Source organism: Zerene cesonia, chromosome 11 (genome assembly GCF_012273895.1).
Source record: "Zerene cesonia ecotype Mississippi chromosome 11, Zerene_cesonia_1.1, whole genome shotgun sequence".
NCBI classification, from domain to species: domain Eukaryota; kingdom Metazoa; phylum Arthropoda; class Insecta; order Lepidoptera; family Pieridae; genus Zerene; species Zerene cesonia.
This window is the reverse complement of record NC_052112.1, coordinates 1,995,266-2,020,288: the sequence shown is the minus strand read 5'-3', so window position 1 is coordinate 2,020,288 and position 25,023 is coordinate 1,995,266. Positions and strand designations below refer to the sequence as shown.

At 34.5% G+C, this 25,023-nt stretch overlaps 1 protein-coding gene across 2 annotated transcripts in view; it reads right to left on the bottom strand.

The window, feature by feature from the left end:
• Positions 1–8,002: 8,002 nt before the first annotated feature.
• LOC119830464 overlaps positions 8,003–25,023 on the bottom strand; it is a 74,821-nt gene continuing 57,800 nt past the window's right edge. For both annotated transcript variants that reach the window (XM_038353493.1, XM_038353494.1), the window contains 3 exons: positions 10,953–11,070; positions 10,646–10,703; positions 8,003–10,274 (listed from right to left, as the gene is read on the bottom strand). In XM_038353493.1, the coding sequence (XP_038209421.1) occupies positions 8,709–10,274; positions 10,646–10,703; positions 10,953–11,070 (1,742 nt within the window). In that variant the 3' untranslated portion in view covers positions 8,003–8,708. The remainder of the gene's footprint in view (positions 10,275–10,645; positions 10,704–10,952; positions 11,071–25,023) is intronic.

The window sequence follows — 25,023 nt, the reverse complement described above, 5'->3', positions numbered from 1 at the left end:
TATTCTTGCAGTTATTTATATTACTTACAATATAATATCTAGCAAATTTGTACTAAAATAATGCTATAAAAAGAGATAATAATAATATGACGATTGTTATAGAAAGTAGGTAATTGGTACATTAAAACAACAAAGAGGAAATGTGCATTAAATGTATTTTCTCTTTACGCAGAGTGATTTTGTCATGTGACATGATGTGATTAAACAAACAAACAAACATCAGCTTCATTATATTAGTATGGATTTTGTGTGTCTAGAGATAAGGTATACTTTTTACCACGGTGAAACATCTCATAAGAATTTCCATTAAAACTCGCACGAAGCCTCGAACAGAAAGCTAGTACTGGATAACGAAGCAAAGTCATATTATACAATATTTCAATCTATCAAATCAGTAAAATAATGCATTACAGTAATTATATCTTCTGTTACATACAAATTTGAAAAAAATATTGCATACATTAACAATCTATGGGTGTGTACACAAGTCGCTTAAATTTATTGTTTAAACAGTGGGATCCGGGGTTAGTAGCAGATCCAAGAGGTGTGTCATGGAGATAACCCCCCCCCCCCCTCTCCTGATTATCGTGTGTAACTGAAATACTCAATTTATAGGTTTATCTACTTACTCGCTACAATATTATTAATACAATAAGTACCTGCGTTTGGTTCGACCACGATCAAGCTATGTAACGCTCCTGGCGCCAGATACAGAGTTGCCATTAAAGAAAAAAGATAAAGAAAATTTTGTATAAACGAGAACAATACATACTACAAAACATATAGCGAACCTTCTGCTCGCTACGCTTAGGGGAAAGACAGACACGTAAAAGCTATCTCTCCCGTAATAAGTCACAATTTGTCGGAGCAGTCTCGCCGGAAGCTATCCGGACAACGTTCGCGCGGGCGATGTCTGCTTCCGGCGGTGACTAGTGTTTTAGTGTTTAGATTTAGGTTTTGGAACGTCTGCGGTGTTTCGCGTAAAGTAGGTTATGTCTAGCGCATATTCTGTTAAGTTTCAGACGATGTTTTGTGTTCTTTCCAGCTAACCTGTAGCGATAATATTTGAAATTTTGATTCCTATATTGGGTCGTTTTGTAAACTCAAACTCAAATATTTATTCAGACTTATTCCCGAAGTAATTCTGAATCGTCATAACATAGTTTGATAAATTCCTACATTGGATAAAATAATCGGGATTTTTGAGGGCTTGGCAAACAATGAAAACTCACATTACTATGAGGATTTATATGCTAGGTACCATTTAAAAAATTAATGGGATAAAATTTAAAGCTACGCTCACTTTTATGATAGAAAATCTGACACATTAAATAAACCAATGAACATATCATGGTCACGATCCAAAGTTAATGATTTCTATTGAGCTTCAGAAATGATTAAATCAATAAAGTTCCCCTACTCAACTCTCGTTCAGTTAATTTTCGCGTTCATTATGGACTTTATAATGAAATACTGTAGTTAACACGGTGCACATTATTTACTCTAATAGTTTAAAGTTTAGGACATGACCAGATAAACATGACGGTATATTATCCATTTAATAGGGTTAACCCAACGAGGGTTTTCCCAGAAGGTTATACAGATCGATTTAAACACGTTTACCCTACATTTCGAGGTATATGAGATTGTAAATTAGTTTTATCGCAGCACTACAGAGTTTACTGACTATCTGCAGAGATTTTCTCTTGTTGCGTTAGTTACTTGCTTCAGTTGCTGTAATGGTTTCGTATTATGTTGAAAATAATGAAAAACAACATGAAGATCATTATGCCATCTCGCCGTGATTGTCACGTGTCGTGAGCTTTTTTATTGCTATTACATGAATTTTGCATCCTGTATCTTTTGCTATGACAATGCCAACGCGACCAAAGCGTTTGGCATACTGAGCGGTAACAGTCTGAGATATAGTATCATATAGGCATGCTATAAGTATATATACATTAAATTGTAATTCCTTTCCCTGTTTTCGCCGAGGGCATGTAAAAAGTTTCTATCTCAGATTCTCGTGTCTTGTACTTTCATAAGGTTGTCTTATTTTCCGTGTCTAAAATGTAAAATGCGTACCTACTGATATGGAGTATTCAATACATAAACAAGATTATAATATGAAATGTTAGGACATTTTTTATGTTACAGTTTTTATATTGCTTACTAACAGTCTGGTGTAACGCCGTTTTAAAAAATCCCTTTTCTTAATATAGTGAATCCTCCCTACTTCACTACTTCGCTACTAATGTAAAAAATGCGAAAATAACTCTGTATGACTGTCTGTCTGTCTGTCTGTCTGTCTGTCTTTTACGCTTTCACACCTAAACCACTGGACCGAATCTGTATGAAGATAGAACTGAATATAGGAAAGGACAGAGGATACTTTTTGGGAAGGTGAAAGGCTTATAGGCTACTACGAATTTCCCTCGGGCGAAGCCGCAGGAGGAAAGATAGTGTATTTAATAAAACTTTTTACATCGATTCATTTCAAAAAAGTAAATGAGCTCATTTACTTTTTTAATTTTGGCGCCTACATTTTTCAGATGGTTTGTCTTATGACTGAATTTTTACAGAAACGACCAAAACCTACTTTCTTAGTGCTTAGTTGGAATAAATTGAGAGGAAAATATTATGTACGTGGTTCCTTTATTAAAACGTTAATTTAATTTTAGTTATTTTCCAGTAACTTTTGATATAATTTGTCTGAAATATAACACTAGAAAGTTTGAGGATACAAACCTAACAATACAATATAAAAAGGAATGTCACGTTTAAATACAAAATCTTTAAAGAAAATTCCTTAAACTACCAACTACCAGAAAAACATTCATTAAAAAACAGTAGTTATAATCTTTTTAGATAAGTGGACGGGCTCTATTGATTTATCGGAACCACAGAATGGACGATGGTCTAAACGCTAAACGATGGTTTACATAATGCGGATTCCGAGAAATTCTGCCTTCACAAGGATGACTAACTATTAAACACATGGTTGATTTATATCTGCAGGGAATCAACAATTTGCCCTGTGATCTGACAATTTCATGTGATATTGTGTAACTTGAATTATATTTATATTTCTGTTTATTAGGTTATTCTCTGCGTTAATGCGTACTACTTTGTGCTGGTGATAAATGTGTTAATTATTAATTAGGTGTTATTATAGGAGTCATCAGCCCATATATATTTCCACTGCTGGGACACAAGCCTCCTATGAGTGTTCAGGCCATAATCCACCACGCTGGCCAAGTGCGGGTTGGTAGATGTCATATGTTGTCGAACTTGATTCTTGGGCATGCCGGTTTCCTCACGTTGTGTTCCTTCACCGTTTCAGCAGTGGTAATGTTATCCACATGCGTAGATAAATTGAAAAATCAATTTATTTCTTGCACGCTCGATTCTGTTACGTTAATGGTATTAAAGTTCAAAAAACAACGTTATATTTTAACCACAAATGGAACGACAACAAGGAAATACTTTCATTAATTTATCTAATTAAATTAGAAGTTACTCAAGTCCTTAGTCACCCTCGAAATTTGATTATACGCCTGTTTTATTATCTTGAGATTAAATTATGCAAATTGGCTGTATGGTCAGTGAAATGGTATAAATTTAAACTATAAAAACATTGTAACATTGAATGTATGTCATTTTCTAATACGATTTGGACTAAGATGGGATTATAGAATAGATGTGTGTGTATAACTTAATATTAAATAGTAATTGATTTAAGTACCTATGTATAAACATTTCCATAACTTTGACCTACTTTGTTTTGTTATATTGAAATCATATTTAATTTGAAGTGGTGATTCAAAGGCACACTTATGAATTTTACAAGAAATTTATTAATAAATCCAACAATCTAATCCAATTCATTATCTAATGAAAGATAAGCGTCGACACATAAGTTAAAAGTTAAAACGTATTTAGTATTCGAGTAGAGAAAAGTCGATATTTAACAATAATTGTGTTTGCAACTTAAGTTTAGGTAATATCCTCGTGTCGTTCATACGATACATAATTAAAGGAAAATAAATAGATTTATGACATCACATATTTACATTAATAGGAATTAAATTTAAATACTTTAGAACACGTGCAGTTACATGCACGTGTTCTAAAGTATTGAAACTTTAAAGAACTGAAACTTTTACAAACGTCTATCAATGAAGTTTAAACTAGTATAGTTTCTATTATGTTATCTGAAGTACCTGTATCTAACTACGCAGATTATTTTAACGTAAGGTTTGACTAAGACTAAGGTTTGATTTTGATCTTTTTTAAAAATCTCGGCAACTACATAACGTAGACGTAATTATAGTTAGAGCGGAGATTCAATGATTATTAATATTTTTTACCAAAAAATTAAACCGCTTCCTAATTAACAGAATTGGGAACACACGGGAGGCCTGCTGCCTCCCGTGTGTTCCCACATCCTCCTTTCAAATAAAATCATCAAAATTATTTCACCCAGGCGAAGGTTCCGGTAACAAACGTAAAACAATAAAACAAACGACAAAAAGGAGAAGGCTTCCTCCAACTCATTTTTTTAAGTCGGTTGAAATATCATTATACAGCGTACAACGGAGAGTATTATTAGAATAATCTTTGTCATCTTAGCTGGAAATACGCAAAGCGGTTTTAAAAATTTGGAAATTTTCGCGGTAAACGAAACGCGAATTATACGAAACGTAGGTATGTTAAATTTGAACGCTGTGGAAAATTTATTTTGTCGAAATTCGGAGTTTGTAAAGTTCGCCGCCTGTTTATTTTCACAGTTACTTTACTAATTTCATATTACTTCCTATTTATGATCATGTTTTGTATATTATATTTATGACATAATATACCAGAAGCTTAGGAAGTATCGTGTTGTTTTTTACTAGTTTGTCACGTAGCTATTTTATTTATTTAAATAACTCTTTTATCTTCTTTTGGATGCAGTGGTGTCGGTGTGGTTGTCGCGTGAGTGTTCAAGTCCTAGGTCTAATCTCTATGGAATAAAATATATGTCTTAGTTTCACATAGCAGAGAACGCTAGATTAAGGTCTTTTTAAAATATATTAAATATAAACATTATCCTCAGCACATATATTTTCCCAGTTCCCAATGCCGAGACACGGGACTCCTATGGGGTTTCAGGCCATAATCCACCACTCTGGCCATGTGAGGTTTGGCAAATGTCACATGTCGTCGAACTTTTGATTCTTGGACATGCCGGTTTCCTCATGATGTTTTCCTTCACCGTTACGAGACGTGGTGATGTGAATAATGTGCAGATGAATTGTAAAAGCAATTTAATTCTGAACTCGCTTCCGGCTTTTCACTTTTAGGCCGATGTCTTCACAACTGTGCCACTACTACTCGAAAATAAAATTATATTAATTGTACAGATGTGTTCATTAAATTTATCAATCAACACAAATGTACGCGTGCAAGGGAATTTCCCGATAGTATCGGAATCAGCAGTTAAATCAAATTAATTTAAACCGATTACTGATCGTACAATGCGAGCTACGGATTACATTATGCTTCGTTAGTTATTATATCTACTTCTTTATTTTCGTTAAAAACTCTATCTTTTATTACAAACACATTATGCTATATAAACTTCTATTAAATTCAAACTCCAAAGCTAACGCAAACGCTTCCAGAAAAATAAGTGGTTTGCTTTTCTTACTTGTCTTGGTGGAATTGACTCCGCCGTCTGCTTAACATGTATACATGTCAAAATCAGAAGAATACGTCTTTATTATATTTACCTGATTGCATTCGACATTCGAATTAAAATTACTCATTATTAAAACTCAGTTATTAAAAGCCATCACAAAATAGTACACCATTGAAACGATTAAACGAACACACTAATTTAGAACTAATCCAAAAAAAAAACAGAAAACATTGTTAACAGAAACTCTCAGTCAAAATACGTTTGCAAAAAAAGGAGAGAATTGTTTGAGAAGGCGGCATGACGTTCTGAAACAGGGGGTGAGGTACGTTGACCTTTCCACACCCGACATGCGCTCGCTAAATTATTTCAGGTTTGAATCAAAAATAACAGCGCATTTATGAAACTGCCGGTAAATCAGCGCTGGCAAATTATTCTGCCGATATATAGATGTGTGAAGATAATCCCTTTGCTTGTACTTATTTTTCGTGTCTAAAGAATATGTTATTTGTTTCTATATTTTGAATTACAAATTAAAGTGAAGATACATATTATATTAATTTTTAGTTTATAAAATGGTTCTGTAAGTAGTGTAGTAGACACATTACGCACTAGGGATCTACGAAGTAGTTTACAATAATTGACAAAATTAAACCGTATTTTATACAAATATAATATACAATTTCTTGTTCAGACAATCTAAACATATTTATAGACAAAAAACATCTAATTTAAACTACGCCGTAGCAGCAGCACTCTACGACGTAGTAACAGGGTTTTTGTAAGTATAAAGTTAAGGCAATGATATCCTGAGTTTAATTTTCAAGAAACATGTTCTTTTTATTGAAGGGAAAGCGTTAAGTGAATATAAACCTCTATGTTTTTAAAAAAACATTTAGTTTTGAGTATTCGAGTAAATATAGTTTTAATATTGGCTGAGAACCAGCGCATTTCCAAACAGCAAAAGCTAATTTGCAAAAAAACAAAGCTGGTAATTTGTCTTGAAGTTTATGGTTTTCTCAGTGTATTTATAATGAGAAGTTATTAGTTACTATATATTAAAAGGACTAGAGTAGGGTTGTGATAATAATTTGCGTTCAAATTGTAAATTATTATATGTGGTAGTCGAGCACGCTTCGGATTGGGCCAGCTCGCACGGGGGAAGTACCACACCCCCACAGAAGACCGGCGTGAAAGCAGCAGCAGTCTGCAGTGTTTCGTTCGGTAAGTGGGGGAGCTGGAGGCCCATATCCTTTTCCTTACCCTTCCCAGTCCTTTCCTTTATTTCTCTCGCCAAACTTTTCTTAATCCCTTCCTAAAAAGTCGGCAATCCATTTGTAGAGGCGTAAGCACCAATGCAATTGACCTTTTGCTTCTATAAATGTTTATGGGCGGTGGTAGCGCTTACCATCAGTCGATTGTGACATCTGCTCCATTGCCGACTGTGACATAAAAAAAAATCTAAACCATTTCCGAATCCTCATGAAGGCACAAAAAAGACAATCGGTTAAATCGCTTAGCCGGAAATCAGTGACAATCGCACGCCCAGAAGTATTTAATTAAATGTCGCACCCGGAAATGAGAAATAAATAGTTGTAACAAAGAGTTAATCTAATTAACAAAAATTTGACCACTTTAGCGACGAAATTTAATTTTATCGTTTCAAATAAAAAAAAACATTTTCTGAATAGTTTTTTTTTATCACGGGATTTAGTTGAATCCTTCTTAAAAACAACCGAATCTAACCATTCATCATCACAATCAATTCATTGATTCGCACATTAAGTGCGGGCAGGCACATTTCGTCGAACGTTTCTGAAATCTTTATGTAAGACGGATCTAGAACATTTCCTTCACTTCGATCATTACGTCTAAACCAATTAAAATACACGTTCTGCATCTTATATAGAAAATGCATCAGAACCTTTTATAAACTATACATTTCAAAAGACTATTCACAGTTTATAAGAGCCTACATCAAAAGAAAAATAAACATAAGATTTTTAGCCTTATTGGCACCACGCCAATGTAAGACAATTTCTGTAACAATACGAAAGTGGCTGCGGCTGGAGGGTTGTTATTTTTGATTTATGTTAAAATAATAGCTATATAAATAACAGAATTATCTGCTAACAGAGTTTGTGTTGTGAGTGTGGTTTGATAGTAAATTAAATAGATGCGAAGTTGGCAATGGTTTAGAACAATTTTAAGATGAATTTTACTATTAATTTCTGAATATTATTGAGGTATCAGTTAAGACACATCCAATATTTATCGTCAGTTTAATTGTACTTTAATTCAGGGCTAAATAAGACTAGCGAATACACATTATTATTTTTATTAATGGATAATTTAAAATGCATCGTTCGGCACATCAAAGAGCCACTTACATGTCTTTATCTAAACATATATTTAGATAGAATTACACCTATTAAATAATTACGTCAATAAATAATAATAATTTACCCGTTTCAAACAAAAATCACGCATAGAAGTAATGGAAATTATAATCACAGAATTAACGAGAAGTGTAATTTTGAAATGAGTCTCACGACATCGATGGTGAGCTTAGGGTCGAATCATTAAATGCTATTGATTTCTTGGAGCAGTTCGTCATGGAAGGAGACATTTTTCCCCTTCACAAAACAATCCTACCTGCGGCTGCATGTGTTGACTCCGTGGGTATCTCAACAGTTCCTATCTGTATATTGGATACAATTCTTGCTAGAATAATTTGGAGTTCTGTACTGAATCACTATATCCCATAGGAACAGTTATCTGGGCAAGCTGGGTGCAGTCTCCTTTGATGATATGTTGCCTTCGGGACCTCTCCAAGCACGACATCTCCATCTTCACACTCCATTTTTCTTGATTCGTGTTAATTTACTCGATTAGATTAATTACACCCACTGATTAAAAAATGCTCACTTTACTATACAATGATAAGCGGTGTCGAATCTAATATTTACTATACATATTGACTAGGCGCTAGGTACACTTAGAAAATCTACATAATTACAAACTTGCGCTAAGAATCTAAACTTTTAGAATTTTTCAGCGATCGCGTAGAGAACGGCACTGATTTCACTTTCTTACTCTTATTATCTACTGAATTCGTGTAAGAGTCTGTCGTCATCGTCGTATTGAAGACGGGACACTTGGAGCTCGGTACGCTGTTGCCGGGGGAGACGCCGCTGTCCGTGCTCACGGAGGCAGAGCTCGGGCTGTCGCTGGGGTTGTTGCACACCGTCAGCTCCTGGCCCGGCACAGAAACAATCTGTCCGATCTGCTTCTGTCTCACCAGATTTATACTTTGGCACACGTTCTTTCCATCAGTCTCAATAGTCTCCTTCTTTTGATATCTAGTTAATGTGCCGGCCGATCCCGCGGAGTTCGGTCGGTACATGGGCATGAATGGCGATTGCGGGTAGTATTGCATTTCTGGCCCCTGTCCGGGAATCCAGGGCCCCATTGTTGATACAACGGGAGGCATGTGCATGTACATCGGCATCTGAACCATGTGAGTGCCGTCAGGGAGTGGAGCGAATCCTGGTGCGACTGCCATAGGCCTGACGACTCCCACAGGAGTTGGCGCACTATGCGGTCGCATTGCCGGGTGGCCATGTGCATATTGGGGCACATATTCTTCGCCTTCGTACGTACGATGTGGTATTTGGGAATAGTCAACGTTGGGGAACACGGTATGGGGTCCACGTTGTAAATATGAAAACATCTGCTGCTGAGCCTGTTTCATAGCTACGTACTGCTGCAAGTGTATAGCTGTCTGTTGCCTCTGCTGCGCTAGATCCTGGGACACGTTGGACGCAGCATTACCGTGAATATAATAAATGTGTGACTGAGTACTCATTTGTGTCACTGGCGTCGTTTTTTGATTCGTATTATTGTACTTGTTATCAACTATATTACTTTGTGGATCTTGGTACTCTTCTGGTGGAGCTATATATTTTGGCGTCGAAGGTGGAGTTACTTGTTGCGACATGGGATAACTTATAATTTGAGTTATGTACGGTTGCTGTGATTTCGCCGAATGCGCTGGGCTGTGTGTTTGGAATGTTGGATTGTACGTGATTTGGGAATCTTGACTAGCATCAACAGACTGAGGCACTGACATGTCCATGTCTTTTTGCACGGCTCTTTGGCTTTCGTTGACTTCGTTCTTCTTTGGTTTCTGGTAGGGAGCGACTTTTGGGTTGCTCTTCCAATTTGCTCCAGCGCTTTGAGATCGTTTAACGGGGGATTTAGTCGGATCTTGCCAGTTGTCTCCGTTGATGTGACGAGGGTCAGGTGGGTGGTGTGATTGGGCACTGTGTGAACGTCTTGGCGGTGGAGACATGCCTTCAGGGACGTGTTGCTGTCGATAGCATCGTCTGACTGTACCAGGGCTGTTCTGGCGTTCTGGCGGCTGGGGTGGAACTGGTCTGTGCAACCGTCTCCTGGCTGGCGTGGGCGGACTTGGCTGTGATTGTGAGGACTGTGTAGACTGCGACGCGGATCGCCATTGATCTATCAAACGTTTTCGCCTCTCTTTTTCCATGCGTACTTCAGTTTCACTCGATGAGTCGTAGTCTTTGCCCTGGTGACAAATATATAAGTTTTAACGTTTTTAGATTTATTATTTTATTTATTCCAGAAACAAATAGTCATTATTTACAAACAGTAATACATAATTTAAAACAAAAATAGACCTTGAGTTTCATATTTTAACTAAGTTTATTTATTATCATATAACAATTACTACGGTATGTGCAAACATACAAGAATTATACAATTATACCAGTACTTCATACAGTATCCTTGTGTAAGATGTTATTTTATTTGAAAATATGTCAATAGCACTTAATAATTATTAATATAAATATTTATAATAGAAATTACAATACATAGCGTATTACTATATACATTTATAATAATAATGATGAAAAAGTTAAGACAAGAAATGCATACTTTTTCAATTTTTTCGTCCAACATTTTGAAGAAGTCCTGCATGCTAGCCGACGCTTCCCTGAAAGAAAAATCCTTTATATTATTACATACTTTATCTATGACGCAAAAAGAGACAAATAAATCGATAAGAGACTCAAACATTAATTAACTTTTATAGATCATTTATTAGAACGAAATGTACATATATAATTGAAATTTCTTAACAAGGCAAACTTGGATGGTTGGACAAGGTTTACACTGTTTTGGGGATTCGAAACTAAATGGTCCCGTATAGTAGCGAGATGTATGGTGAACGAAATAGTCTTACACAGTCGGTGGATGGTTGGTGAGCGGCAGTATGTGCTTGCCGTGATCGGATTCCTCTTCGGCCTCATCTTGGGTTCCAGCCCTGCCTTCCTCTTCGTCAGTTTCCTTCTCTGCTGCGCCTGGAATTTAACAATTATTATAAATAATATTGATACAATTTTATGAACAGAGTATTCATATATAGTCATTATTGCGTGGTTTTATCTTTATTTCTGGTGTATGTATTTCAATTATTTCCGATCCTTTATTCAAGGGAACATAAGATTTGACTTTATACATAACTATGTATGTCAAATCTTATGTTATATCTAAGAAACTTCTTAGGAACGTCGTTATACACAATAATTTTATAAACACTAACTTATACTTAGTTTAGTTAATTTCACAGTTTTAAAATTGTGGAATCAAGTTTTTTTTTGTCCATTTTTATTAGTTTTCCATTTATTCCATCAAGGTTAAGCTACGTTTCAATAAACAAATAAACACTAGTCGTCTAACAAAAGCATTCTCTAGCGTATCTTAGATCTGAGTAAATGAATCACTTAGGAAATAATAACAACTGTCGGAACAGTTGATAAACAACATTACTTGTTGTATTTCAAGATCAGGGTGTGGTCTATATTGACTAGCTTTTACTAGAATCTAGTTAATGGACTAGCGTGCTGACATGTACTTTAAAAAGTGCAACTACACTGTTTCAGATAGACGTTCTGCTGGAGAAACTGTTTTCCGGATCGATATTACGTAGTTGATATCCTTTATGACGAATAAGTAGCGCTTCTGAGAGAAGACTAGTTTTAAACTTTGTGTTTCTGAATGAGATGGACAGTTAATTAGTAATATCGCGACAGAGCCACAATACACGGAGACAAACACACAAATTTCTGTATGTACGTACATTCTTACTATCGATAATAGATAAAAATATTAGAAATATTTAAAAGCTTCTAGAACTAAATTCGTACCTAGTTCTGAAGATTTGTACAATTAATATAACCTAACCTTACCTAATACAAAGAACGCCTCAATAAACTAACTTCAACATTCAATAAAAACTATTGTTTTATTTATACTGGGTAGAAATCTGCAATTAATAACAAGGTAGAATCGTTTCATTATACATTTCCCGAGATATTGACTTCAAATAAGCCTTTATTGGATTAGTAACTTCGTTTTTAATTAAAGACAATGTTTACAACTCTTCTTTATCATATTACTCGTAATATGACTAAGTGATGATGATAGTTTAAAAAATGTTTTTGGCGGTTTTGAAGGTACCTACTCACTACCCACCTAAGGCAGTGCTCGATTTATAATTCCGTCCAATTTAAAGTTTTCAGGTACGAGCTTTAAAGGTTTAATTTCAAGATTGTCCGTTAATTGCTAAACCGAATGTTTTATTGGTTTAGATTCATGTTTTCTGGTTAACGAACCGTTGTAATTTTACCCATTTGAATGTTAATTTGTTGTAAATAAAGTTTTTATCAAGTGATAGTTGTGAAACTGCCCAGGTTTAAAAGAAGTTAATTTCTTCACATTCTCCGAGGCAATTAAGTGTTTGATTTTTATTGAAAAAGGTGCTCATTATTTATAGGGGTGCTTTAATCATAAGTAAAAACTGGAATGTCTTAGGTGATACCAGATGGAGTCTGATTACCACGTATTGTAGAGATTTATTTACTGAAAGCAGGGAAATGAGGGTGCACCCTTATGAGTTATCTAAATCTTAATTAAAGATTTACGAATCAATGTGAATAAAATATAGAGGTTATATCATATACAGTTCAAGAAAGTTTCATGACACTTAAAAAAGATAGAAAGAAAGAAATAAAGAAAAAATACTTTATTGCCACATGACAACCACAAACTAAACAATTTAAAAATTAACTTAGCATTCGGGACAGACTCAGCCATGCTGTTGGGCGTTAACCCCCGAACAGCGCTGATTTTCAGTATGCCCATGTACTTTTATAATGAAAAGATAAGAATCAGTTGCAATATAATACATAACAAAACTATTTTTTATGCCATATTCCAATAGTTGCCCTCTGCAACTGATCTTGTGGTGCACCACCGCCCATGAACATTCGCTGAGTCAATGCCTCTCCGAATGCGCTTCCCGCTTTTAAGGATAAGGAAGTATAAGTAATAAGTGATAAGGAAAGGATTGACAACTAGAAAGAAGAAATGGACTAGGAAGGGTGAGGAAAAGGAAACGGGCCTCTCCTCCTTTCTTATATAATCTATAATAATATTAAATATATGTTTGTGATTTTGTAGGGAGTAATCTCTGGATCTACTGAACCGATTATCATTTTAACAATACAAGTCATGGTATATTTTTTATTTTCATCTCGAGCGATGCCGGGACAGGCGGGTTGTATGCGATAAAATGATCAGAAACACGACACAATATCATGTAAATTTAACACCCATCGGCCCAGAGTGCCGTGAATACATAACGACGCACGACAAACATTGATACATTTCATTAATTAATCGAATGCGGGTAGATCGGAGCTTGGATACCGCGGTTATCAGAAGACTGGGGAACATCGCAAATTGCATATTTACAGCTGGCTTTTCACCTTCCCCTTTGTTCGCGTTTTTTTGTAACGTGACGTTATCGCGTCATGACGAAACTTTCAGTAATGACATTGCTATATGACAGCTGTCTTATGTTATTTATTTTATTTGATTATGTTATAGTCAGCAAAGGAGCTTAATCGCGTAATGGAACTACCATCGCCCATAAACATTTGCAGCGGCGTAAGACAAACAATTGCTGGCTTTAAAGGTGTGGTGATTAAGAAAGGATTGATGAGGGGAATTTAGGAAATGACTGGGAAGAGTAAAGAAATGGATACGGGCCTCTGGCTCCCCCACTCACCGAATGTAAGACAGAGCGTAAGACGTTACATAGTAGCTACTATTTCAACCCGATCTTCTGAGAGGGTGTGGTATTTCCCTGGAGCGAGCCGTAGCGTGTTGAAGCGTTCTCGACTCCCAAAATTTAAGTATATGTTGTAAAAATCACTCAGACTTTGTAATTAGATATGTTTATAGGTTTAATTCCGAATACCTACAAGTGTTAAAAGATTTCTTTATAAAAAATACTTAAACACTTAGAAATTGTCGTATAACAAAAGGACGAATATTCCACCACCCGCTCCCATGGTCCCTTCACTAAAGCGGTTCGACGGAACGCTGTTAAAATATAAACGCCTTCGAATAAATCTATTCATCGTATGATAAGCTAGCGATGTAAATTATAATGCCCTTTTCTATCGTAAAACGTGTAAGAACCTTACATCCATTTTTAAACATAACGACAAATAAATGATGTCATAAATGTCAAACAACATTAATTATTGGAAACAAAATTATGTTTTTAAAAGCACAGGTGTCTATAGTAAATACTTTGAAATAGCTCCGCTACACATAACATACAGAAAACTCACGCTGATTAAAATAAAACATTAATGATCTTTACGAATATGTGAACAATTCATAACCTCCCTTTATTCTCTAATAAACAGATTACAGGCAGCTTCGACCTTTCCAGAAGTATAAGCTTAACAGAACGTATGTTTTAGTTTGTGAAACTAAAGTGTTCCTGTCAGCTCAAATGACAAATAACTTATGAAAATGTACGATAGAGAGTGTATAATACGCTATTAGTGACTTTATCAGCAAGTAACTGCCTCTTAGGTAGTGTTATATTTAAAAATGCCATTTTATATTTCAACTAGACGCTCGTCCCGGCTCCGCCCAGATATCAAAATCCCTGTTTTATCCCAAGGGGCATTTAATCGGGTTAAATTTTGTTTGTGCATGTTCCTTATCTGTTATAAATAAATTTATTTTATTTTATTTATTTCGCTACTCGCGCAATGGAGCATACATGCACCCTAAGATTTACATCCAACATTCAATAAATAGTTCCCAATACAAATAGGACTTACAAGCCGCGACACCTCGAGAAGGTGCACACCTTAATGAGGCCCTGCAACTTGGCGGAGTCATTAATGAACTTGTGTAGCAAGTAGTTATAAACTTTTGTCATTTATAATTAAGTTGCGGATTGTTCGAAGGTATCGCGAATCGGAAGCGAAGAGGAAGCGTACGTGGTTTTAATCTATTTTAATTTAATCTGTTTCTTTCTTTCTTTCTTTTCTTTCTAAATTTATAGTTCTTATTAGCTGACCCGGCAAACGCTGTTCCGCCTTACTCTTATCATTTAGGGGTCTGAAAAATAGATGTTGGCCTATTCTCAGACTTTCCCGATATGCTCAAAAAATTTCATGAGAATCGGTCCTGCTGTTTCAGAGGAGTATGGTAACTCAGATTGTGACACGAGAAATTTATATATGGAGAAGATAAATACATAAGGTCACAGCGCGCTTTTATTAGCTTCACCTGTATGTATTTATGTAACCGACTCCTTTTGATCCAGCTCTGGACAGATATATTTCAAACTTTGTACAGTTATCATCATTAGTTCCAATACAATAATTCTATGTTATGATAGGTTTTTTAAACCTATAATCCTATCAGGATTTTACCCTATGTACACTTTATATGTAATGAGCAAGTATAGTATAATATTATCATACTCATGTTGCCTGCAAGAGATCGCTATATTAGCGATAAGGCCGCCTAGTAGCGCGTAATTGTGTTGAGTGTTTGTGACCTTTTTGTATTTGTTATTTTGTATTGGTGCAAATTAAGAGTTATCTACCTATCTATCTTATTTTATTACATATTACAGTTTATTCTTTTGATATAAGGCTGCATCTGAAGTAAACTAACTAACTAGAATTCGAGAACAATTATTAACTATTAACTTCAGTACTTGTACGTTCGACCGGGCTGCTTCAGTTAAGTTAGGAACTGGAGCTGACCGATTACTTAAGTAACTGAGCTAAATTGGGCTATATATTGTATAACTAGCCGCTTGCCCCGGATCCGACCGCTTTGACCTACTGTATAGCTTTGCGAGACAACGTATATATTGAAGGGTGAAAGAATTTGTAAAATTGCTTGAGTATTTTGCGATCAATAGATAGAGAAATCTCTACAAAATACGTAAGACATGGAAAAAATACATTAGCATGGATAAGAACTATTCATATTTGTGAAGTGACTGACGAGCTTGCAGTACCGTAAACTGCGGAAACACATAAATAATAGAGTATTTTCTTGTGTTTGATTTTACGCGAGTATTATACATTTAGAAATTTAAAACTTGAGAAATTTTGAAAGAATAGAAAAAATTTGATCACGAGGCAGGATTCGAACCTGCGTATCTTGCCTAACCGTAGCAACGCCTAGCCTCTCGGCCATTTTTAACGCGATTTATTACGGGGAGACTCCCCGTGACCACGCTCGCTGTAAAGTGTTCGAAACGTCGGGATAATAATATAATGGATAAATCGCGTTCAAAGTCCGTTAAAAAGTTTTTAATTTCTAAATAAATGATAGAGTTCAATAATAAATATCTATATATATAAAAATGAAACCCGTTTTCCTTGCTCACGGCATCACGCGTGAATGGCTGGACCGATTTCACTAATTCTTTCTTTGTTGTATTTATTATTATTAGGAGAAGTTTCTTACGAAAAAAAATATTAAGAAAATCTCTCAGAAATATTGAAAAATGTACATTTAATTTTGCATATTTTAAAAAACGCGAGTAACAAATGTAAATGTCATTCTCAGCCATAGATTATATGGCTAAGGCGGTACGAAGTTCGCCGGGTGAGCTAGTTGTTTTATATAAATTAATCTACCTAACAAGGTTATCGCTATAAAAATAAAATATTCGACTGTAAATTTTTGGCTGCTTATTGTCTTTTAATCATCCAATTAATTGATTAGTTATTAAAAAAATAGTAAACCATTTTTTTTTTTGCGAGCGCTTTTTGATAATTCCTATATTTATAGTCAAAGTCACCACTATTTGATAAGTACTACGCCTCAACATTTGTCAACTACAAGGCGTGACAGAGGAATGAACATGCACAGTTACATATGAGATGAAAAAACATTACCTTCCTTTTGTGGTAGTTGGTTAAAAGCAACATAAATATTTAAAATTTATTTGCATTCCACGGATACAAGAATAATGCCTGCATTGTATCATATTCTCGAAACGTATTATTTGCTAAAATAATATGGGGCATGATTCATCAGATATGAATGAATCGACACACATCTCACGATATGTAGGTTATGCTTGAAATATTTCACTTCAATTATCGTTGAAACATAACAAATTCTGCATTACTGGTTCAGATGTATTAATACTTCCATTCTAATAATACACAGCGGAAGAGTTTGTTTGTTTGCACGCGCTAATCTCAGGAACCAATTTGAAAACTTTCGCCGTTGGATACGTGTGATTCTTGAGTGCTATAGGTACATGTACCACGGGCGAAGCCGGGCGGACTGCTTGTGAAATATATCGAGCACTGGACTGCAGTTACGTAGATACGTCGAATTGATGTATTTTTAATTAAAATGAGATATTCTTTAATCTTAATTAACATGGTAATATCATTTTATCCGACTGTATTATTAATCAATCTTAAATAAAGATAGAAACAAATCGATCATGAGGCGGGATTCGAACCTGTGTCTTTGGCCACACTGGGGCGAAGTTATACCTCTCGTCTGGCTACGAAGTCCTAAAAATCGATCGGTACCTGTTATATACATATTATTATAAAAGGTAACTCAGAATTACAAAGCTATGACTAAAATTAATGTTGGATATTTTACGAGTCACGGGCAGTCGTAAACTTTCAATGACATCTTATCGTGCCATTAACTGCCTATCACATAAGCCATAACCAAGGTGATTTGTGAAGTTATCGCACCATGAAATCTAGGCAGGCTTTCTTATTAATAAAAATTCCCTTAATGAGTTCTGGTAACGATTGATTTGTGGGAAATAGTCAAGGGCACAATAGAGAGCACGTTCGTTGTACCACAGACAATATCTTATATCTTTAAACGAGCAATTCTTGTATATATATATTGTGGGAGTCGAGCACGCTTCGGCACGAAGTGGGCCAGCTCGCACCGGGGACGTACCACACCCCCACAGAAAACCGGCGTGAAATAGTGGCATGCCACTGTGTTTCGTACGGTGAGTGGGGGAGCCGGAGGCCTATTTCCTTTTCCTCACCCTTCCCAGTCCATTCCTTCTTTCCTGTCATGAATTCGTTCCTTTTCCCTTACCCACTAAAAGCGGGCAGCGCATTCGTAGAGGCACTACCTTTGCGAATGTTCATGCGCGGTGGTGATCGTTTTCCATCAGGCGAACCACCAGCTCAGTTGCCCGCTATGACATAAAAAAAAAAAAAAAAAAAAAAAATGGAATCTCGGAATCGGTCCCAATTTATTATGACTCTTCCTGACATCTATTGGCGAATAATAATACTTAAATATAATTTCCAAAAAAAAACATCAGGTCATCCAGGTACTAATACTATAATAGGAGCTGTTTACACTAAAATTGTACCAATAAATCTTATTCTATCCTATCCTACTATTCTACTAATATTATAAATGCGAAAGGTTGTAAGTATGTGTGTGCGTTTGTTGCTCTTTCACGTAAAGACTACTGAACCGATTGCAATGAAATTTGGTACGTAGACAGCTGGACAACTGAAATAACATATAGGCAACTTTTTATCTCGATATGCCGCGGGGCGCAGCTAGTTTAATAATTATTATGATTAAAAAACGCGCTTTAAAGACAGAATCAAATGAATTGTCTCATTTGCTCTTATACATAGCATACCTAAGTAAATCATTCCTGGGGATTCTAATCAGGATAATAAGATAAACTCATGGAAATATTGTATTGTCCCCGAACCTTGAGAAGTGTACAAAGTTTGAATTCAATCTAGTCGTTTGAAGTGGATCAAATCGAGATTAATGGACATGGCTGCTTAGAAACATGCAAACACACATGTGAAGCTAATGTAATATTATTTTTAACAAAAATCTACACAAATTATATCATTTAAAATTAAAATAGATTAATATAATTACTATAAGCGCTACTCTTTATTTTATCAGAAGTAGTTGCCAACCATGTAGACATTACACGCTAACTGACAAATAAATTCATTCATTTCATTTAATTTCACAAGGTAAGTAAGTTACCTGTGATTTTATGTAGTACGGAGGTAGTATTTATCTATTATCTACTACCATTTGACTTGGCCTACATCTACCAACTATTGGATGATAGTCTAGTATCCAGTTTTTACATACACATACACGATAAATAACAAAGTCATTGATATTACTGTACCTATATAATCGTCAAAACTTGGCTCATTTTTGTCGCCATTATTGTTTTGTTGTTTTTTTCTTTTTTGACGTGACAACGTCTTAAATTAGGTTGCGGCTCGGAGTCACTCATGAAAAAGTGTAACGCCCGGTAACGTTACGATGAGTCACCGAACTATGATCGGTCCGCCGCGCGCGCAGCACTAGAGAATTAGGCGCATTGAATCGGCGCGTGCTTGTGTCTCTGTCTCTGTCTTTTTAGTAAACAAAATATATTTTCTATAGTTAAAATTTGTGCAATTCTTATTTTCATTCAATTCCTTGTTCCTATTGTGCAATTTCATAATATTCACATCAATAAATATTCTACCGAGAAAAAGTTGTCACGTAAAATCTTCGCCCGTAAAACCGACTTTACAGGCAACCATTTTTTTTTATGTGTTCGTCGGCAGTGGGTCGCCTGTTAACAATTGGAGAAGCGTAAGGTCGATTTACGCCTCCTCAAATGGACTGCCGACTTTAAATTGGAAAGGTATTAAAAAAGAATTGACGAGAGGAATAAAGTAAAGGATAATAAAGGTAATACAGGGAAAGGAAAGGCCTCCGTATCTCTATATCTCTTAACTTTGATGTTAAATATTAAAATGTCATACAAGAATGCAGCAAAAATGATAAATTGCATGCACACACCATCAATGTCAATATTTCTCAGTGTATTAGTCAATACAGCGATGGTATTTTCATGAAACAAATTGGGCAATTGTTTTTTGTTGTCAAACAGCGGTTTCACCGTGATGTAATTTATTGGATTTTATTTTTCCTTTACATCGAAATAATGCTGGGAAATATAAACAAGAGATTTTCAGGAATTTCATTTAATATACAGTTGGGCATTTATCCGGGATATTATAACGTTTTTATAATATAGCCAGTTATAATATAGGCATAGAACTTTATGTTAATTTTTTGTTCTGTCATAAAATCTATTATGCTTATCAGCTAGTTTTACTTTTGGATATGTTATATTTATCATATATGTAAGTTAATAATACTCAAAAATTTTCAATAGGAACAAACGAAGTCGCAAAACTAGATTAGGCGTGTTACCGTAACGTCTTAAAGCAGTACTATTTCCAATGTGGGAAAATGATGAAGCGGGACGACCTATATAGCTCTGTCTTTTTCCCCACACTGGAATAAGTACTGCTACAAGACGCCACGGTAACTCCCCTGAATGTTAGGAAACCTTATGTAAAACGGGTATAATCAATTGTAATACATACAAGAATCAATATTTATTCAGAACCTATTTTAATAGAGCGAAATTACTAAAAACTAGAACGCCTGTGTTGTTCATATCTAAATAAACTGAAAACCTATTAAATACTACTAAGGATTACCATTTCTAGGTAGCCTTCTCCTCCTAGGTGACCTCAGATTTATTTTCAATCAAAAACATTTAAAACGACACACAAACTCGTCAAACTTTATCGAAATTTGTAAGACTTTTAATTAATGAATTGAATTGAATATCTAAGTTAAGCTCATTACTTATCTAAGTTTCAAATATAAATACGTTGGCATTAACTCGTTAAGTCTTCACTTAATGAGAAAACAGATGTAGCAGACTTCTAAGGAAATAAAAATAAAATTTAGAAACTGATAACCTCGATTTTATTTCGATATAAAAGTTATTTTAAGTCCGACCCAATTAAATTTTAAAATGTGAAGCTATGCAATGAATAAAAAATGACTTGACGTACTGCGAGCTTTGTTGGAATAGGTTTTGAAAACGTCTGCAGAATGGCGGGAAATAACAATTGTATTTGTTGGTAACAGTCATAGTAATATTATTTCATGTTATAAGTAAATAAGTGTAAATTTTAACTATTTATTTTAATACAATTAGTTATTAGTTAGACATCGTTTACTACTGTATTATAGTAAACTGTTTAAATATTTAGAAATTAAAGACTTTTAAACGGATTTAAAACGGGATTTATTCACTATTAACCTGACATTTCGAACCCTTTACAGTGAGCGTGGTCACGGGGAGACTTTCGTAAAAGTCTTTAACATCTAAATGTGTAATACTCGCGTAAAATCAAACACAAGAAAATGCTATGTTTAAATATTGTTAATTTTTCCGTTTTATTTTATGTTTGTTGATTAATTAAATTAGTTTTTAGACTGACTCAGTCATTAAAATTATGCTTTCTTCATCGCAACAGATTCAATGTATATTAATATTTCGTTTCATAATTAGATAACAATAACATACTAAGATAGATACTGATTATATCTCACGTGTTGCTAGCAGGAGCAAATCTTCAAATATCTCATAATCCTACTAGATTTAGCGTATATTAAACATATGTAATGTGTCTGCAGGAATAATGATTTTAATGCATACCATTATAATATTATAGTCTAAGCTGTATTAATAGGAAATAAGCTTAAACGATTTTCTATAATAACATCGTAAATAGACAATGTCTCTTATTTTTGAAAGCGCCTCAAGTATGCAGATAAAAAAAAATGTAGATGGAAATTATCTACCTATAATTTTAATTATCATCATTAGCCCAAATGTTCCCACTGCTGGGACACAGGCCTCCTATGAGGGTTCAGGCCATAATCCACCACGCTGGCCAAGTGCGGGTTGGCAGATGTCACATGTCGTAGAATTTTTTGATTCTTGGACATGCCGGTTTTCTCACGATGTTTTTCTTCACCGTTTTAAGCAGTGGTGATGTTTTTCACATGTGCAGATACATTGAAAAATCGATTTATTTCCTGCACGCTCGCCCGGTCTCGAACCCCGACTTATCGATTCTGAAGTCCGAGGTTCTCAACACTGAGCCACCACTGCTTTTTATAATTTTAATGCATAAATAATTACGCCACTATAAAGAAAAATCTAAATATTATTTAATAAACACATTTTACATACCACTATAATTATTGGAAGAAAAAATAATACAATAACAATAATAACAGCATTTAGTTTATAAGAGGTCAGGTCATTGAACTGCAATATGAATTGATATAAAGGATAAAGGGCTTAATAAGAACCCTATGAAGACATTTCTATGATAATCATTCCATTAATATAATAAAGGATATGCTGAGAATATTGGGGCCGAAATCAAACGCCTTTTGTACGACTACCCTAATCGTATTACTAAAATAGTCTAAGAGCTGTTTAATAAAAATTTATTTGTGAAATATATTTGATTGCAAATCCTATTTTAAGTTAGGCGTTATAGTTGTATGAAGTTTCGTATTACAAAATAATATTAAGAACATTTCAGAACACAAGAATACTAGCAGGATTAACAGGTATTTTAAGTTGCATAAAACAGGTTATTTATATCAATGCTAGCACACTTTTACTGCAAATTATAAACAAAATAAATATTTTGCAAACATCTTATTTCGTAAAAGCCAGACGATACTCAAAGCATTATGCAAACCGTTTAAAATTATGAATATGTAACAGGTTTTTAAGAGCTTACGTCGCGTGGAAAATGTACGTTGTTGTACCTTGTTGTAATTATCATTATATTTTTGGCAATTTTATTGTCTTGGCTAGACCGCAGAGATCATTCATTGCTAGCTGAAACCAGCGGCTTTACTCGCGTGGTAATGTAGCCTACTTGTTAATCCGGACTATGATCCCTAAAATTTCATACAGATCCCAAAAGTAGTTTTTTATAATAGTAACACATCCATACATTTTTGCAAATTTTCGCAATTATATTATTAGTAGGATCAAATAAAATTAAAGAACTCATTAAGATTTGCTCAAAATATCTATTAAAAACGATTTAAGGAGTAGATGAACTGCTTTCTTTTTAACTTAACTTTTTTTTAAGTATTTAACGTTTTTATTTTTGACCACAAAACACTAAATTAAGTAAAAGTAAGTCAAAATATGAATGCTGGTTTCATTGAGGATACAACAACCTTATTCATATTTTTTGGATGATAAAAAAAAATTGTAAATTTGAAATAGAAAAGCTCCAAACCAACGGTAAGATTCAAAATTTACCCATAGACAGATATAATATTACTGAGCGATATATGTATATTTTTATATCCTGGGTCATCCCGGTCAAAGCAAGTGGCAATGTAACTTACACATTATGACTATTTTAAAGCGCGGTATTTGAAATTCTGATTTTGTGAATAAATGCTGGACTTTTTGTAAAGAAGTTTGAAATTTTAAAACATGTGTCAATGCACTATAGCCATGCACATTGCCATGTCATTAAAATAAAACGATCTCAAAATCTACTGTAGGTTTCGACATCGTTTTTTCATAACATTATACTACTGTTGGACACCGCGTTTTTTTCGATCAACTCATATTTTCTTTAAGAAACGTTCAGTAGTTTAAATATTTAACATATATTAATGAACAAAACGAAAATATAATACAGTGAAATGATAGCAACACAGCCATAATAATAAATACACATAAATCACATAACCAAAAGATCTAAAATTGAATTACAATTCAAAATATTAAATGTCTCCTGGACTATAAAACTCAACCGTGACATTTGCGGGTTTCACAAACTTAATATCTCGAAATTGAACACCTGGGTTCCGATTGACAAACATACGAACTATACAAATATCATGACAAATATTGATCGTTTGTAGAGGTCACATGGAAATAGATGTGACATTTAAATAATTGAAATGTATCGGCGGCTATGAAAATTAACATTTCAATACAATTTCATTTGGGAACGGAGCTATATAAAGCTTACTATTTGGTTAACCGAATTTGATAAATTTTATGTTCAGTATATCTATCACAAATCAAATAACCATACAGGCTTTCAACAAAGATGTTAGGATAGGCCAATAGGAGGAACGAGCCCGAGCTACATAGGCCAGGTTGTTAGCAGCTCGGGACGCCATTTAATGGCTGCTGTATGTACAGTTTTGTGTTTCTAGGCATCTTATATAATCAACTACTACATGTGTTGGAGAGACTACAAATCGTCATCACGGGGTAGCAACGATTTCCGTTTTCATCACTGCTATATTATTGACGATTATTTAGTTGTGACGGCCGCGACATTGTCTATTACTCACATGTCACTGTCATTTTTTAACTTGATATTTGATCACTTGTGCTACTGCATAGTTCTCTTTGTACTGTGGTAGTTTACACAGTAACTATTTAGTAATCTGTGGAATAGCGTAATATAGTATATTTATATTTGTTTATCTATCTGTATACTAATAGTTTTTGCGTTTTAGTTGTTTATAATTATAGATTCTTCAATAATTGGAAATATACATATATACCGGGTAATAATGTTATCAGAATTCAATCTAGAAAGACTTCATGTAGAATCACATTGGACCAACGAACAAAAATGTTTCCGCTTCTATGATATTAGAAGATACTCCTGCCGCTTTTCCTGGCCCTTGTCTCAAGTTGGTCTCTATTATAATATTGTATCATAAGGGACATAAGGGACGGTCCATTGGTAGGGTGTGAATTTGTTAGTAGGTGCCGGATTTAGGTTAGGTTTTTAGGCCCTTTTTCATGTTTTCTTTATTTATATTAAAATATTAGTATTAGACAAATGCAAATGTTAATTGTTAAATTTAGAATCGTGGTAATGATAAATGACGTAGTGAGTTATCTTTTTTATGTTATATATTTATTTATTTATTTATAATACTTTATTGTACAAAACAGAAATAATAGTTTATACAAAAATTTAATATGGCACAAT